Raw genomic sequence first — 14,619 nt, forward strand, 5'->3', positions numbered from 1 at the left:
AAAGCAGTTTCTAATTTGAATTTTAAAACCTTTTTTCTACTTGTAACTTGTCTAGACTTTTGTCCCAGTGTACCGAATATTTTGATCTGAGATGTCAGTTATTGGATGACCTCACTTGTAAGTATGTTTAGGTTACATGCATGTTATTCTGCTCGCAACTTCCAAATGTTCCCTCCTTCTGTTGATGAGATGTAGAATGTAGACTTCATGAGGTTGTTTCACCATTAACTTGATGTGCTAGCCATTCTGTGTTGTTAATTCCTGACATGGACACCATTCTTGGTGTTTTAACTGTAAGGCATCTGAACTCCAGGTCTCATTTGTACAGTGCCTAGGTAGGAGTTTGTGCATGAAGTTACCTGTCTGTGTTTGAAGTTGCTGATCGTGATGATGTGTAAGACAGTCCAACACACACATGACTAGATGCTGTTCCTGCTCAAAGTATCTGTCTTCTAAGTTTCTGTATTCTGTTTTTTTCTCTAAAGTAATGCAGTCCGTGTCAGTGACAGATAGTAAGTTCCAATGCTGTGATCTTTCCTATAAACTGCTTTGTGTAGTGCCTCCTATTAAAGTGGCATGTGGCATTGTCATAACATACATTAATTACTGAACTGTTTGAAGTTCTTTGTATTTAAATTCTACAGACTCAGGGCAAGAGGTTCTTTTGTCTTGTAGCATCAGAAATGGAACAGCTAAAAATAAGCCCAGCTGCCATGTTAGAAGATGAGATTACCTGGCTAGAAAACTTTGAACCCAACCGCACAGCTGAGTGTGAGACCAGTGAAGCTGATAACATCCTATTAGCAGGACATTTGAGGCTCATCAAGACTCTCCTTTCACTCTGTGGGGCAGAGAAGGAAATGGTTGGTAAGTATTCCTTTTTATCCTAAAGTTTGTTGGACTAGTGTGAATTTATACAGCGCTGAAAAATGACTTAAGAAATGTTTTAATCAGTAGAAAATACCTATGAAGGCATGATAATATATCAACAGAAGTGACAGAGCTGAAGAAGTAGTGTTGAGTGTATCTTAATTGTACTTGTGACTTGTGGTAAGCCATTTGGATGCAGTTTTGTTGATGTGGTAATATTCAGTGACCTTACTGTTACAGAGGACCTTTTGACATTTGCAATAATGTGTTTAACAGTAGATATGGGTCTGTGTTACAGGTTCATCTTTGATTAAGCCATTGTTGGATGACTTCCTCTTCCGAGCATCCAGGATTATTCTGAACAGCCATTCTCCAGCAGGCAGTGCTGCAATCAGTCAGCAAGACTTTCATCCAAAGTAAAAATTGCTTTTTCATTAATGTTGGATTTTGTCCAAGTGGTGTTCAGGAATGCAAATGTCAGCCATACTGGGGCTACAGATACAAGAAGTTCATACTGATGTTGGAATATTTCTTCTGAGTGTCACTTTCCAATTTATACATTTCCCATATCATTGTCCAAATAGTGTCTTTGTAAGTTCTTTTTTTGTAAGTTCTTTTTGAAGAATTTTTGTATGTTCCTTTGTTTGTCTTTGCTGTTCTGTGCTTCCAAAGGCTGTGTTTTGCTTGTTAGATCAATGAAGAGCTGCAAGCACAACTGAGTGCTGATTTCATGAGGCCAAAGAGTACTCCTTTTGTTCATCCTCACGTGGGAATTTGGTTGAGTTGGAGCACAAGCAGGGAACTTTACAAGCCCCTTTTAAATGAGGATATCAAAAATACATTTAACTCTTTTTTTTTTTCTTTTGGAATAACTATTTTTTATAAAAAGCTAATGCTGAGCAAGTCTCCTTGTACCTGAGATATTCTGAGCCACTATGAGTTTGTATTAACTGATTGCTTTCCTTCCTGTCTCCCCAAGAAAGAAAAGATACCACTCTACAGTATCTCAGTTTGGTGGGGGTTTTTTTAGCATTTAAACTAGTTCTTCTGAGCAGTTGCCACTTGTTCCAAGTAATGTGGCTTTCTAGAATTAGAAATAATTGAGTCATCTTCAAAATAATTCTCAATTGCAGTTTCCTTTTCAGGTGCAGTACAGCAGATAGCCGATTAGCTGCCTATGAAGTGTTAGTAATGCTGGCTGATAGCTCACCTTCCAATCTTCAGCTTATTACGAAAGAGCTGCTTTCTATGCATCATCAGTGTGACCCAGCTCTTACCAAGGAGTTTGATGTAAGCCTTTTCTTCATTTGTTTTCCTGTGGTTCGGAGCACTGTGATTTGGTTAACTGCTTCGTTCGTTAAATTTCCATAGTCTTCAATTTGAAATGACAAGAAAGCAGATAAGTAAATTAAGATCCATTTTAAGCAAATGCTCTGAGTCGATTACCTGGGTAAGGAAAAAGCATAGCCTAACTAGCAATTTAGAAATGTTTTAGGCTGTTGCTTAAGTTTTCTGCTAAATATTAATTATGCAAGTGAACAAATACAGCTCTTGTGACGTTTCAGATTTGGTATTCCTGGTTTTCCATGAAATCGTGTTTGACAGCTCGTGTAGGGGTGATTATAAAAGCTGTAATGTTTGTTGGAATCTCATGCATTCCATAATTTACTGGGACAAAAAAATGTTTCTCATTTCAGTATCTTCCACCAGTGGATAGTCGCTCCATTTCAGGATTTGTGGGACTGAAGAATGGCGGTGCTACTTGTTACATGAATGCTGTCTTCCAGCAGCTGTATATGCAGCCTGGTCTCCCAGAGGTAATTGGTTCAATGTCCTCAAGGTCATCGTCTCAGAATCTTCAGCATCTTTATCAGTGATGTAGAGGATGGCATCGAGTGCACTCTCAGCAAGTTTGCAGATGACACCAAGCTGAGCGGTGCAATCGATACATTAGAGGGAAGGGAAGCCATCCAGAGGGACCTGGACAGCCTGGAGAAGTGGACCCGTGAGAATCTAATGAGGTTCAGCAAGGTCAAGTGCAAGGTGTTGCTGGGGCAATCCCAGGTATTTATATGGACTGGGGGAAGAACTCCTTGAGAGCAGCCCTACAGAGTCCTGGCGGGTCCTGGTGGACGAGAAGCTGGACATGAGCCAGCAGTGTGCACTTGCAGCCCAGAAGGCCAACTGTGTTCTGGGCTGCATTAAAAAAGGGCCAGCAGGGAGGGGGAGGTGATTGTCCCCCTCTACTACTCAACTCTTGAGAGGCCCCATCTGGAGTACTGTGTGCAGGCCTGGGGCTCCCAGCATAAGAAAGATGTAGAGCTCTTGGAATGGGTCCAGAGGAGGGCCACGAAGATGATGGAGGGCTGGAGCAGCTCTCTTATGAAGAAAAATTGAGGGAACTGGGCTTGTTTAGCTTGGAGAAAAGAAGGTTCCAGGGAGACCTCGTTGCGGCCTTCCAGTACTTGAAGGGAGAGTATTAGCAGGAGGGGGGACGACTGTTTACGTGGGTGGACAGTGATAGGACAAGGGGGAATGGTTTTAAACTGAAGCAGGGGAGATTTAGGTTAGACATGAGGAGGAAGTTTTTCACACAGAGGGTGGTAAGACACTGGAGCAGGTTGCCCAGGGAGGTTGTGGATGCCCCATCCCTGGAGGCATCCAAGGCCAGGCTGGATGTGGCTCTGGGCAGCCTGGTCTGCTGGTTGATTACCCTGCACATAGCAGGAGGGTTGAAACGAGATGATCACTGTGATCCTTTTCAACCCAGGCCATCCTGTGATTCTCTGAATTACCATTGTCTGAGATGCAAGTTCATTTTAGCACCATTGATCAATTAATCAAGAATTGTTCTGAAAAATAAGAAGAGAAATGTGTGTATATATGAATAGTGCTCTCTCTATATAAATACATACTAAAAATATATACAGGCTCCAATAAATCATTGCTGTAAGTTGTCAGACAAACAAATAATGTTTGTTGTGAACACTTAACCTTATTAAATTAGTTCTTATCAAAATGATTGCACCTGTTTTTTCCTAGGCTCTGCTTTCCATTGATGATGATACCGACAATCCAGATGACAATGTGTTCTATCAAGTTCAGTCTCTTTTTGGTCACCTGATGGAGAGCAAACTACAGTATTATGTACCTGAGAACTTTTGGAAGGTATTATTTCTTTTTGCTGTCCTACTTAGCAAGAAGTCATTTATTCACTGTTTTCTCATTGCAGAAATTCTAGGGATTAAGTTTTACCTCAGAAATTCAGAATGTGTAAATATAACATTTATTTAAATATATATGTATATATATATATATTTAGTGATATTTATGTGGAACAGTTATCTCTTTAAATATGTTTATACTTTGTGTAGATCTTCAAGATGTGGAATAAGGAACTTTATGTTCGAGAGCAACAGGATGCTTACGAGTTCTTTACCAGTCTTATAGATCAGATGGATGAGTACCTCAAGGTAAAATCTTCAGGGATTTTTTTTCCTCATATACGTGCATCTTTTTGATACCTTTCCTCTGTTCTCTTCTTTTTTTTTCTTTTTTTTTCTTTTTCTTGGAAGAGAAGGCAAAGAACCACTTCAATTATTTTGCAATCTAAGTAATATTCAGGAGTTTAAAATTCATGTTGTATGCTTGGTCTTTCACTCTGCCAGTATATACAACTGATATCTAATTTTACATCTCTGACAGAAAATAGGAAGAGACCAAATATTTAAGAATACTTTTCAAGGTATCTTTTCTGATCAGAAGATCTGCAAGGACTGTCCTCACAGGTAATGTTACATTTAGTGTGTTAGATATCAGCTGCCATAACTTAAAATATGCAGGTCAAAGCAGCACTAAAAGGTGGGATAATATGCCATTGATTGTAAATATCATAGATGTTGATAGTTATGGGGCAAACTTAATGTAAATTCATAAGCATGTGTCTTGTTAATGCAAGTTGGATAGGTTCTGTTCTGTCGATGTATTTACCTTTTTTCCTCTTGGATTTAGATATGAGCGAGAGGAAGCCTTCATGGCTCTCAACTTAGGTGTGACTTCGTGTCAAAGTTTGGAAATATCATTGGATCAATTTGTTAGGGGAGAAGTTCTGGAAGGAAGTAATGCATACTACTGTGAAAAATGCAAAGAAAAGGTATTGTTCTTAATGTCTGTGAAAGAATATTCAGCCGTGGTTTGTTTTCATAAGTGTTACATGCTCACATGAAACCATACTTAAATTTTGCTTACTCTTTTCGTAATCAAAAAGCTAAATCCCTAAACAAATGCAGGTGGTGTTCTGCATGTCCTGTAACTTGTGTTGTGAAATGAACATTTAGAAGGATGGCAGAACAGTCAAATGTTTTGAAACATACCAGTCTACTGCACAAACTCTGTAATGGTAATAGCACCCTGTCTGTCAGCATTAGAGTTATCCTACCTCCAGTAGGGTACGTCAGGTGGCTGGAATCAAACATCTGTAGAAAAACTAGAGCATGTTTGAGGTACATAGATGAAGACAATACTTTCTTCTCCTTTCTAAGAGAACTACAGTGAAGCGCACGTGCATTAAGGTCTTACCAAACCTGCTGGTGATACACCTGATGAGATTTGGCTTTGACTGGGAGAGCGGACGTTCTATTAAATATGATGAACAAATAAGGGTAAGAATACTTTCCAGTATGCTTCCTGTTCCCACTCCTTTCTCTCCACTCAATGAAAAATGAAAGCATTCACGCTTCCTATTCGTTCTCCCTTCTTTCCCTCACATCTTGATACTGGGCTTTTGAACATGTGGTACAATACAATCATGTTAAAGAAAAGTATTTTTCCTTTGAGCTGTCTTTGTCTGCAGCATTCTCAGACTCCTTTCAGAAAGCCTGAGCAAAAGCCTCTGTAAAGATATTTTATTAAAATTCTGCGTCAGGAGAACGAAAAGTTGAAGCACCATGCTTTCCTGTAGTATTTACGGTGTGGGAAGTATTAATACGACTTACAAAATTACACACAGTGAGTGCATGACATAATCTCTGTTCAATCTAAAATCTCTCTTCAAACAGTTCCCCTGGATGCTGAACATGGAGCCTTACACTGTATCAGGGATGGCTCGCCAGGACTCGTCCTCAGAAGTGGGGGACAATGGTAGAAACATGGATCAAGGAGGCGGAGGGTCCCCGAGGAAGAAAGTTGCACCTACAGAGAACTATGAGCTTGTTGGTGTGATTGTTCACAGTGGCCAGGCTCATGCAGGGCATTACTACTCCTTTATAAAGGACAGGAGGTAACAACCAAGAAGGCTCACGTAGTGAGTCTAAAGACTGCATGTTATAGGAAGTATAATGAGCCATTCAGAGCTCCTTTGGAAGCACCATTTCTTTCTTAACACCCAGTACTGCTGTCACCATTATCAGAGTCTCATGAATTGTTATGTATCTTGTGTTGCATTCTGAGTGCTTTTTGGGACACGCAGTTGCAAATTATGGGCTTCGCTAATTAAGTTTTTAATCAAGCATGATTTTTTTTAATCAAGTTTTGTCATTGAGATGGATTTTCTATTTCCTGTCAAAACAAACGTGTGTTAAGGGCCTTCCTTTCTCTGATATTCCTTGGTGATTGTTTTTGTTGCTGTTTTTGGCTGAACAGTCAAATAACATGGTTCTGTTCTGACAACAGGGGATGTGGAAAGGGAAAGTGGTATAAATTTAATGACACTGTTGTTGAAGAATTTGAGTTAACTGATGAAACCTTGGAGTATGAATGTTTTGGTGGAGAGTACAGACCTAAAGTCTATGATCAATGTAAGTAGAATTGAAGATTAATTTACAGTAGCTTTGTATCTCATACCAGTTCTCAGTAGTGTTGGAGCTGAGTCAGTTATATCTTCTTTGCGTGATTTGGTCTAATAGGAAATGGTCCTTCCCAAACATTTTCTAGCCAAAGCATTCTGTTTTACTGAAGGACATAACCATTTGTACATGACCTAATGTTAGTTAAACTGTGCTCACTGTTCAACTCTTTGTGGACTTAATAACAGGAGATTCAGAAGTAAAATGGCACACTGTTAGAATGGTTTGAAGAAAATACAAACTAGATCTTATCTTAGGCTAGTCAGAATATGTATAAAATGTGGTTTGGGATCACAGTTAAATTTTTCAGTGCTCTAAGGAATTAATTCCAAATACATTGATACTATTATTCACATGCTGAATAATTTGATGATTATCATCTTATGAAGTATGTTCTTCACTTTGGAGCTGTTTTTCTTCTCTAACATGGACTGATTTTTTTGATCCAAGAAGTAACTGTTCTGCAGTCTTCAGTGCTTGCACACTCGGTTTTACTCTACTCTAGGAATGAAAAGAGTTCTAAATCTCCAAAGGTCCATCAAATGCCTCTTCTCTCATCAGCTAACCCTTACCCTGACGTGCGGCGGCGATACTGGAATGCCTACATGCTGTTTTATCAGAGAGTGTCTGATCAGAACTCTCCAGTCTTACCAAAGAAAAGTCGAGTGAGTGTCGTGCGTCAGGAAGCTGAGGACCTCTCACTGTAAGTTTCTCTTGTATCCATAAAGGCTTCTCCTGTTCTGGTGTACAGATTCATCTCCAGAATGAAGGCATGAATAATTCCTGTTTCACACAAAAGTATGCTTATCCCCCTGCTTTTCTTTAAGCTGCTTAATGAATGGCCTTTTATTGCTTTTGTAACTTACTCTTCCATACTCCTGTCACTGTTGGAATAAGAAATTCAAGCTGACAGCTTCAGAAGTAGTTTAGACTGTCATCTGAATTTGCCTTACGGTGATACTGGCTCTATTGGTATTTTAAGACTTGAACTGCAGATTTGTCACAGTTACATTATTGCCTTTGATATTCTTATGTTTTAGATCTGCTCCATCTTCACCAGAAATTTCACCCCAGTCATCACCACGACCCCACAGACCCAACAGCGATCGCCTGTCCATCTTAACTAAACTGGTCAGAAAAGGTGAAAAAAAGGGACTTTTTGTTGAGAAGATGCCTGTACGGATATACCAGGTAGGGCACTCAGAGTTCCAGGTAGATGCTGTTCACACAAAGCTTAAGCTCACAATAAGAGAAACTTTGAAGGTGACCTTGAGGCAATTCCATTACTGAACAGTAAGCCAGAAAGTGACTGGGTTCAAATGTAAAGGTAACAGGCTGTTCAATGATGCATTATTGTATGTTTTATTATTACTTCTCCCGAAACTGACGCATCAGTTCTTGGGTTTACATCAGTCTTCTAAGTTTCCCATATATTTTCCCCCTCCACTGAAGTAGTCATTCAGAGAATGAACAGAATAGGTCTGACTCTGATTTTTCAACTCCATACATATTTATGTGTGAGATCAAATGTCACTTCAATGCTTTTTTAGCAGTTTTAATTTTTTGCCTTCTTTTAAAAAAAAAAAATCTGCAGATGGTGAGAGATGAAAATCTGAAATTTATGAAGAACAGAGATGTATACAGTAGTGACTACTTCAGTTTTGTTCTGTCACTGGCTTCACTAAACGCTGTAAGTAATGAGACTTTTAATATTTGAGTACTCTGGAAATACTGACTAGCAATAGTTAGAGAAGCCCCAGAACAGGAAGTTTAGAAGATAATTGTTTGGTATGATTTTGCTTTTCAAACTGAGCTATTCTTGGACTCCAGTAATTCGTCACACTGATAGCATCCATCTCAAAGCTGACTCCAGCCTTCTGCTGCAGCAGAGGGGGAAAAAGTCATTGTGCCATAATAATTAAAAAAAATAAATAAATTAACTGATGCAAACAGAGCTCTGCAGGGGCAGAAATTCCCCTGTGTATGGAAGGTACAAAAATTGGCATTAGCCATCTTGAAGTTGATAGACCTTCATTTGAACATAGTTTAATTAGTTTTTCTGAGTGTAGTTATGGATTAATAAACAAACCAGTATTTATTACATCCACAGACATAGTGGGCCTTCCAGCAAGTTTGTTCCTGTTTTAGCATATATGTTGAACTAGCATAGTCGTTACTGGAAACAGATTTCAGCACAGACAAGTGTGGTTTGTCTTGTTTTCTAGATGAAGTAAATAACTTGAATAGAGCATGCTGACTTATTTAGGAGACAGAATGTGTGCTGCAGGTATAGGTCTGCTCTGGAGTAAATGTGGTGTTTCTTTCAGACAAAGGTAAAACATCCTTACTATCCGTGTATGGCAAAGGTGAGCTTACAGTTGGCAGTCCAGTTCCTTTTCCAAACTTATCTCCGAACCAAGAAGAAACTCAGGTAAGGTCTGACTGTGGGAAAGCCACTTCTGACCCAGCACAAAAGGAAGAAGTGAAATGGCACATTGTTTGGGTTTTGCAGCTGTTTTTCATTACTGACCGTTACCCCTGGTTTGGTTTTAAAGGGCTGATACAGAAGAGTGGATTGCAACCATAGATGCACTGCTCTCCAAAAGTATTGATGCTTGTCAGTGGTTAGTTGAATATTTTGTTGGACCAGAGGGCCGGGAGCTTGTAAAGTAAGTGCCTATTTCTGTCTTCAGTGTTTTGTGTCTTGCCTGTGGATTGGGCTTTGAAATAATGTGATCTGGCATACCTGTACTGATAGATTGCCAAGAAATTGACTGTGCATGTTCTTTAAACAGGTGCTCTAAATTGTCTGCTAAGAAAATGTTAGAAATAAAAACCTCTGTTCAGATTTTTCGGTTATTCTGAAAATATGACAGTAGTGCAGTGTAGATGAAGGATGCAAACTAATTTAATTCAGAGGGATGCCTTGGAATGTGTTTGTCAAGTCACTCCTGCAAGTGAAGGGAAAGAGAATGTGGTGAAAATGTTTAGGGTAAGGTGAGTTAAATATTACCTGACAGTGATCACAAATGAATTGCATTGTATTTCACTCACCAACTCAAGATAAGCTTAAGGCAATTCTTGGAGAACTGATAACAGAGGGATTTGCCAACCTAAAGAGGAGGTTGTCTTACAAGTTGTGTTGGAGGACAGGATCCTGTGGTAGCTTTTAGTTTTAGATTTTTCTTCTTTGAATGAATAAAGCATTGTTATAGGCTTTTGTAGTGAGAAGCAGGAGTGCAGGAAAACAAGTTAAAGCTTATCCACAGAAGTGTAATGTAAGAGGTGTTTTTGAACTGTTACCCTTATTAAAATGATAAATGCCACACTTAATCATAGTAGATATATGTACACTTTGATTCCAGTTCTTCTTGCAGCTTTTCCTTTTATCTTCCAGGACTTTCCTCCTGGAATGCAGTGTAAGAGAGGTGCGAGTTGCTGTAGCTACTATTCTTGAAAAAACCCTCGACAGTGCCTTGCTTTACCAAGAGAAGGTTAGTGACACCTCGTCAGCCATGGTCCTGCTGATTGTCTCTACCCAGTGTCTCTTGTTTCGCTTGCAGGCAATGCAGTGTGATTTGCATATGACAAAGTGGAAGGTTCTCGTCTTCAGCAGGCTTGTAGCTCTTTCTTGAATAGGTTAATGCTTGTCTGCTCCTTCCTGGGAAGTAATGTGCTGCTGTAATTCTTAGAAGTTTGAAGTATTAAACAGTTCTGTCTCATTTCAACGTGAATGTGTGGCATCTCACGAAAACGCGGTTTCCAAATATTAAAAGAATGTAAGATTTATTCTCTTTCTCTGTAACAGAGAGAGCCCAGAAATCAGCTTAGTTTTTAACTCGCTCAGAGTCAGAAGCCCACAGCAGTACAGCAGTAGCTGAGCTGTCACGTTCCAGGGAGAGACTGGAACTATGGTTGTTGTTCAGTGGTTTAACTTCTTACTAAAAAATCTGGGCAAGTAAGTTTGGGAAGTGCAGGTTTGTTATATTTGGCTCTTTTTAATATCGTAAGAAAACTCAGCAGAAATTACGTGAAAATGCCTGAGGCTCACCTGTTTCTTATGGATATCTGAACCAAGTCATTTGTATTAAAGAACTCTGTCAGAAATACTTTGTCATCTGTCGTATTTCTATAAGCTGTCAGTGGAGATGGTAGGGACTTTCAGGTGCCCAAATCTTGTTTAGTCTGAAGTGATTTTCTTGCATCCAATTCTAATATTTTTTTTAAAGCAGTGTTATGGCTGGAAGGCACAACTGTTGTGTGTGAAGAAAATTCCTTATTTAAAGCTTCGAGGAAAGATTGCTGTGAAGTTCTCTAAGCTTAATAGAGTAGTAGGAAGATGGGCATTTAAAATATAGCTTAAGAGCTTCTGATTACTTACTGTAAGCTGTTCATGTTAACAAAGATGCAGTAGGCATTATACCAAGGCCCTTAGTGTGCTCAGTGTATTGCTGTAATGACTGGAACATTTGAACATCAGTTACATTGTGACTAATTTGAATTGCTTTAAAAAATATTGCAAACTTGTGTAACTGCTGAGTTTCACTTCTATAAGCAAGTTACCCATGTGAAAGCAAGTTACTGATGCTTTCACTGCACTCCTGTTTAATATATGCACATTAATTCAGAGTTGGAAATGTCAGTTTGTAGTCCTACGTTAGCTATTTATGTTAATCACAGCAAGTGTAGCTGACCATACATACTGTTCTGTTAATCAAACTTGAAAATGTAGAAATGCCTGTATTTTAAGCAGGAGAGAAGCATTTAAATGCAAGTTAATAATTGTTTTTGCAGTTAAAAAGTCTACATCAGTTATTGGAGGTGCTACTTGCTTTACTGGATAAAGATGTTCCTGAAAACTGTAAAAACTGTGCTCAGTACTTCTTACTATTCAACAATTTTGTGCAGAAGGTAAGCAACCATGTATCATCTTTTCACATTACTTCGATTTTAAAGGACAGTAGTAAAACAGTAAAACAATCTTCATGGAAGGTTTAAGCAGCGCAGTGAAGCTCTTCCAGAAATGTATTTGTTCCTTGTTTTAGGGTGGTTCTTTTTCTTTTGTGTGTGCTGAGTGACTTTGAACGCTGATTAGGGATAAAATCATACAAAAACATTCAGACAAGTTATACCTAGTGAGGATGTCATTTCCAAAGACTGAGTGTTGAGGTTTTGTTCACTGGGGACTTTTTGACTGTTTAAAAAAAAAAAATACTAAGGAGTTGGGGGAGGGGGTTTTGTCCTGTAAAAAGTAGAAACATTGAAACACTGACAGCACAGTACTGTGCTGTTCACCTTATTGTGGGTTCTGTCTATCCCTTAATTCTTTTGTTTGCTTCTTTTATAGTTATTTTGCCTATACTGATCCTGACAAAGTTTCTCTAGTGTGCTGTATGCAGTGAGGTGTCCTTTAAAGCATAGCTTTGTCAAGTTCACAACTTTTTAAAGATGTTTAGCAAAGTTTTACTTCTGTCCCTTAGAGCACGAGTTCTTTACCTAGATAGGTCTGTAATGCATTATTGTTGTCTAAACAGCAGGGTATAAGGGCTAGCAGTCTTCTTCTCAGACATTCTGCTTTGAGGCACATGATCAACTTTCTCCTTGGTCCCAACCGTCAGAGTAATCAGGTAAAGCTTATGTACCCATTCCTGTGTTAAGCTTCTTACATTATGGGCAAAAACCTTGTTGGTTGATTGATTTAAAGTAGATCACTCCTCAAATTATTCTGCACGTTTCATGCGAGTCTTAGCATTCCTCTGTGCTGCCATGAAGAAGTAGCAGTGTTGGCACAAGTTGAGGCATTCTGGTGTTAATAAACTGTGAACCAAATTTGAAGTCTTAGAACGTGGTGGTGGGCTGTTAAGGATATTGTTCTGTTTTGACTTAACAGAATTTGATTAATTAGTCAATCAGACCTCACTTAAATCTCCCCTTTGTCTGAAACAGAACCGCAGGTGGAGTTCAGCACAAGCTCGTGAGTTTGGATACCTTCACAATACTGTCGCATTACTTGTTCTGCACTCTGATGTCTCTTCACAAAGGAATGTTGGTAAGAGTTGCACTTTTGGCTTTTGGTAACATTGCATTTCAGTTATTTTGACTGGGAGTAATTTCAGCATCAGTAAGGCCTTGCTTCTTGTGAACAATTCAGCTTGTGTTGTTGGCTGTGAGACTCACATCTGTTATGTCTCTTATATATCTCATAATGGGAGTCTCTAGACTGAGCTACTGCAGAATAATCAATGAAACACTGTGTTGGATGTTTTTTACAGGAGGCAGAGTTTTCCAAATAAACATAATAAAAAAATGAGTTTGGACTTCCAGTGCCCTAAAGAAGGAATTTAAAGTTGTTCTTTGTGAAAAGAAGACTTGATTTTTGTCTGAGGTTTATAGTTTCTGGAGTTGGAGGCAGTCTAAACTTGTAACAGAAGAATGATAAAAGCTTTGAGCATGGTGAATGTGCAGTAGTGGGAGTGAAATTAAATACCAAAGTGATTTGAACATTCTGCTTTTGCTTTCTTGCAGTTCATTTCCCTATGTTGTCAATAACGTAAATGATACATTAGCATAAAGTTTATTATTTGGGCTGGCACCATAAAAGCTAGTCAAGGTGAATGACTTGAGAAATGACAAGGTAGCAAATGTCAGCAGTGACTTCAAGGTGTGTAGAACAATGTCATTTATTAATGGATTGTTTTTCTGTTTGCTATTATAGCTCCTGGTCTCTTTAAGCAACGTCCACCTCTAAGCATCACTACTTCAGGTCCACTTTTGACACTCCATGAAGAAGTGGAAGCCTTGTTGTTCTTGTCCGAGGGAAAACCTTACTTAATAGAGGTATCTATCTGTTCTAAATTCTACCTTACTTGAACGTGTATCTGGTCTGATAGTGCTAACTTGAGTTGTTCTCACTGAATGGGCCATGCTTGACCCAGGCCCCCAGAGCTGGGCAGCAGGAGCTGAGTGAAGTGCTGTGAGAAAAGGGAGAAAAAAAATACACCCTTCCTGAAGAAGACTAATATTTTATCATAAACTTGATCCATCTCTTGAAAATAATTGTATGGCTACATACAGAATTATTTGCATCTTTCCTTTAGGTGATGTATGCATTACGAGAGCTAACTGGATCTCTGTCGGTTCTCATTGAGATGGTGGTGTACTGCTGCTTTTGTAATGAGCACTTTTCCTTTACTGTGCTACACTTCATCAAGGTATGGATGTCAAGATGTTGTATTTACATAAGTGTTTGTTCTGAGCTTTGGTTGTGCTGTCTTATGTTAGAATGGCACTGGGATCTGCAGCAGAGCAGTCGGTACAGTTTGCTGGATTTTGGGAGGGTTTTCTTGTTTTTTAACTTCTGCAGTTTAAAATAACTAATTTTCAAAAGGCTGTGAAGCACTCTGTCAGTTCTCTGCACCATCAACCTATTTTACCTATTTTATTTATTTTATTTGTGAATAATTTTATATTTCTTAATGCAGACTCAACTGGAAACTGCTCCACCTCATGAATTGAAAAACATATTCCAGTTACTCCATGAGATACTGGTAGGTGAATGGCAAAGACCTGCACATTAAGTACAGGATGGATTTTCTGTCAGTGCATAATAAAGAAGGCAGAGATGCACAGATAATCTCAACTAATCTTTGATCCTTCCGTTCAAAAGTTTATAACTTTTCCCAATTCCATTAACACCAGATCATCAGCACAGTAACTTCATAAGTCTCATTTGTTTTTCACGTTGAGGTGGTTAAAACCATTTTGTAGTGCAAATGCAGGCCTCAAGCATGACTTCTGTTGACCTTTTCCTTTTTTGCCAGGTCATCGAAGACCCCTTACAGGTAGAGCGCATCAAATTTGCCTTTGAAACTGAAAATGGATTAATAGGCAAGTAAGCCAGTGTGTG

At 38.9% G+C, this 14,619-nt stretch overlaps 1 protein-coding gene across 4 annotated transcripts in view; it reads left to right on the forward strand.

The window, feature by feature from the left end:
- USP24 (ubiquitin specific peptidase 24) overlaps positions 1–14,619 on the forward strand; it is a 60,539-nt gene that overhangs the window by 40,199 nt on the left and 5,721 nt on the right. For 3 of the 4 annotated variants that reach the window (XM_052666028.1, XM_052666031.1, XM_052666032.1), the window contains 25 exons: positions 56–117; positions 676–867; positions 1,169–1,286; positions 2,016–2,160; positions 2,568–2,687; positions 3,913–4,038; positions 4,245–4,343; positions 4,576–4,658; positions 4,882–5,023; positions 5,412–5,531; positions 5,928–6,148; positions 6,541–6,665; positions 7,275–7,416; positions 7,754–7,904; positions 8,308–8,403; positions 9,041–9,144; positions 9,269–9,382; positions 10,111–10,207; positions 11,508–11,624; positions 12,248–12,340; positions 12,660–12,762; positions 13,429–13,550; positions 13,811–13,924; positions 14,195–14,260; positions 14,534–14,600. In XM_052666028.1, the coding sequence (XP_052521988.1) occupies positions 56–117; positions 676–867; positions 1,169–1,286; positions 2,016–2,160; positions 2,568–2,687; positions 3,913–4,038; positions 4,245–4,343; positions 4,576–4,658; positions 4,882–5,023; positions 5,412–5,531; positions 5,928–6,148; positions 6,541–6,665; positions 7,275–7,416; positions 7,754–7,904; positions 8,308–8,403; positions 9,041–9,144; positions 9,269–9,382; positions 10,111–10,207; positions 11,508–11,624; positions 12,248–12,340; positions 12,660–12,762; positions 13,429–13,550; positions 13,811–13,924; positions 14,195–14,260; positions 14,534–14,600 (2,939 nt within the window). The remainder of the gene's footprint in view (positions 1–55; positions 118–675; positions 868–1,168; positions 1,287–2,015; positions 2,161–2,567; positions 2,688–3,912; positions 4,039–4,244; positions 4,344–4,575; positions 4,659–4,881; positions 5,024–5,411; positions 5,532–5,927; positions 6,149–6,540; positions 6,666–7,274; positions 7,417–7,753; positions 7,905–8,307; positions 8,404–9,040; positions 9,145–9,268; positions 9,383–10,110; positions 10,208–11,507; positions 11,625–12,247; positions 12,341–12,659; positions 12,763–13,428; positions 13,551–13,810; positions 13,925–14,194; positions 14,261–14,533; positions 14,601–14,619) is intronic. The other variant, XM_052666030.1, reaches the window with a different exon arrangement.

This window comes from Tympanuchus pallidicinctus, unplaced genomic scaffold, assembly GCF_026119805.1.
Source record: "Tympanuchus pallidicinctus isolate F22 unplaced genomic scaffold, pur_lepc_1.0 scaffold7, whole genome shotgun sequence".
Lineage (NCBI taxonomy): Eukaryota > Metazoa > Chordata > Aves > Galliformes > Phasianidae > Tympanuchus > Tympanuchus pallidicinctus.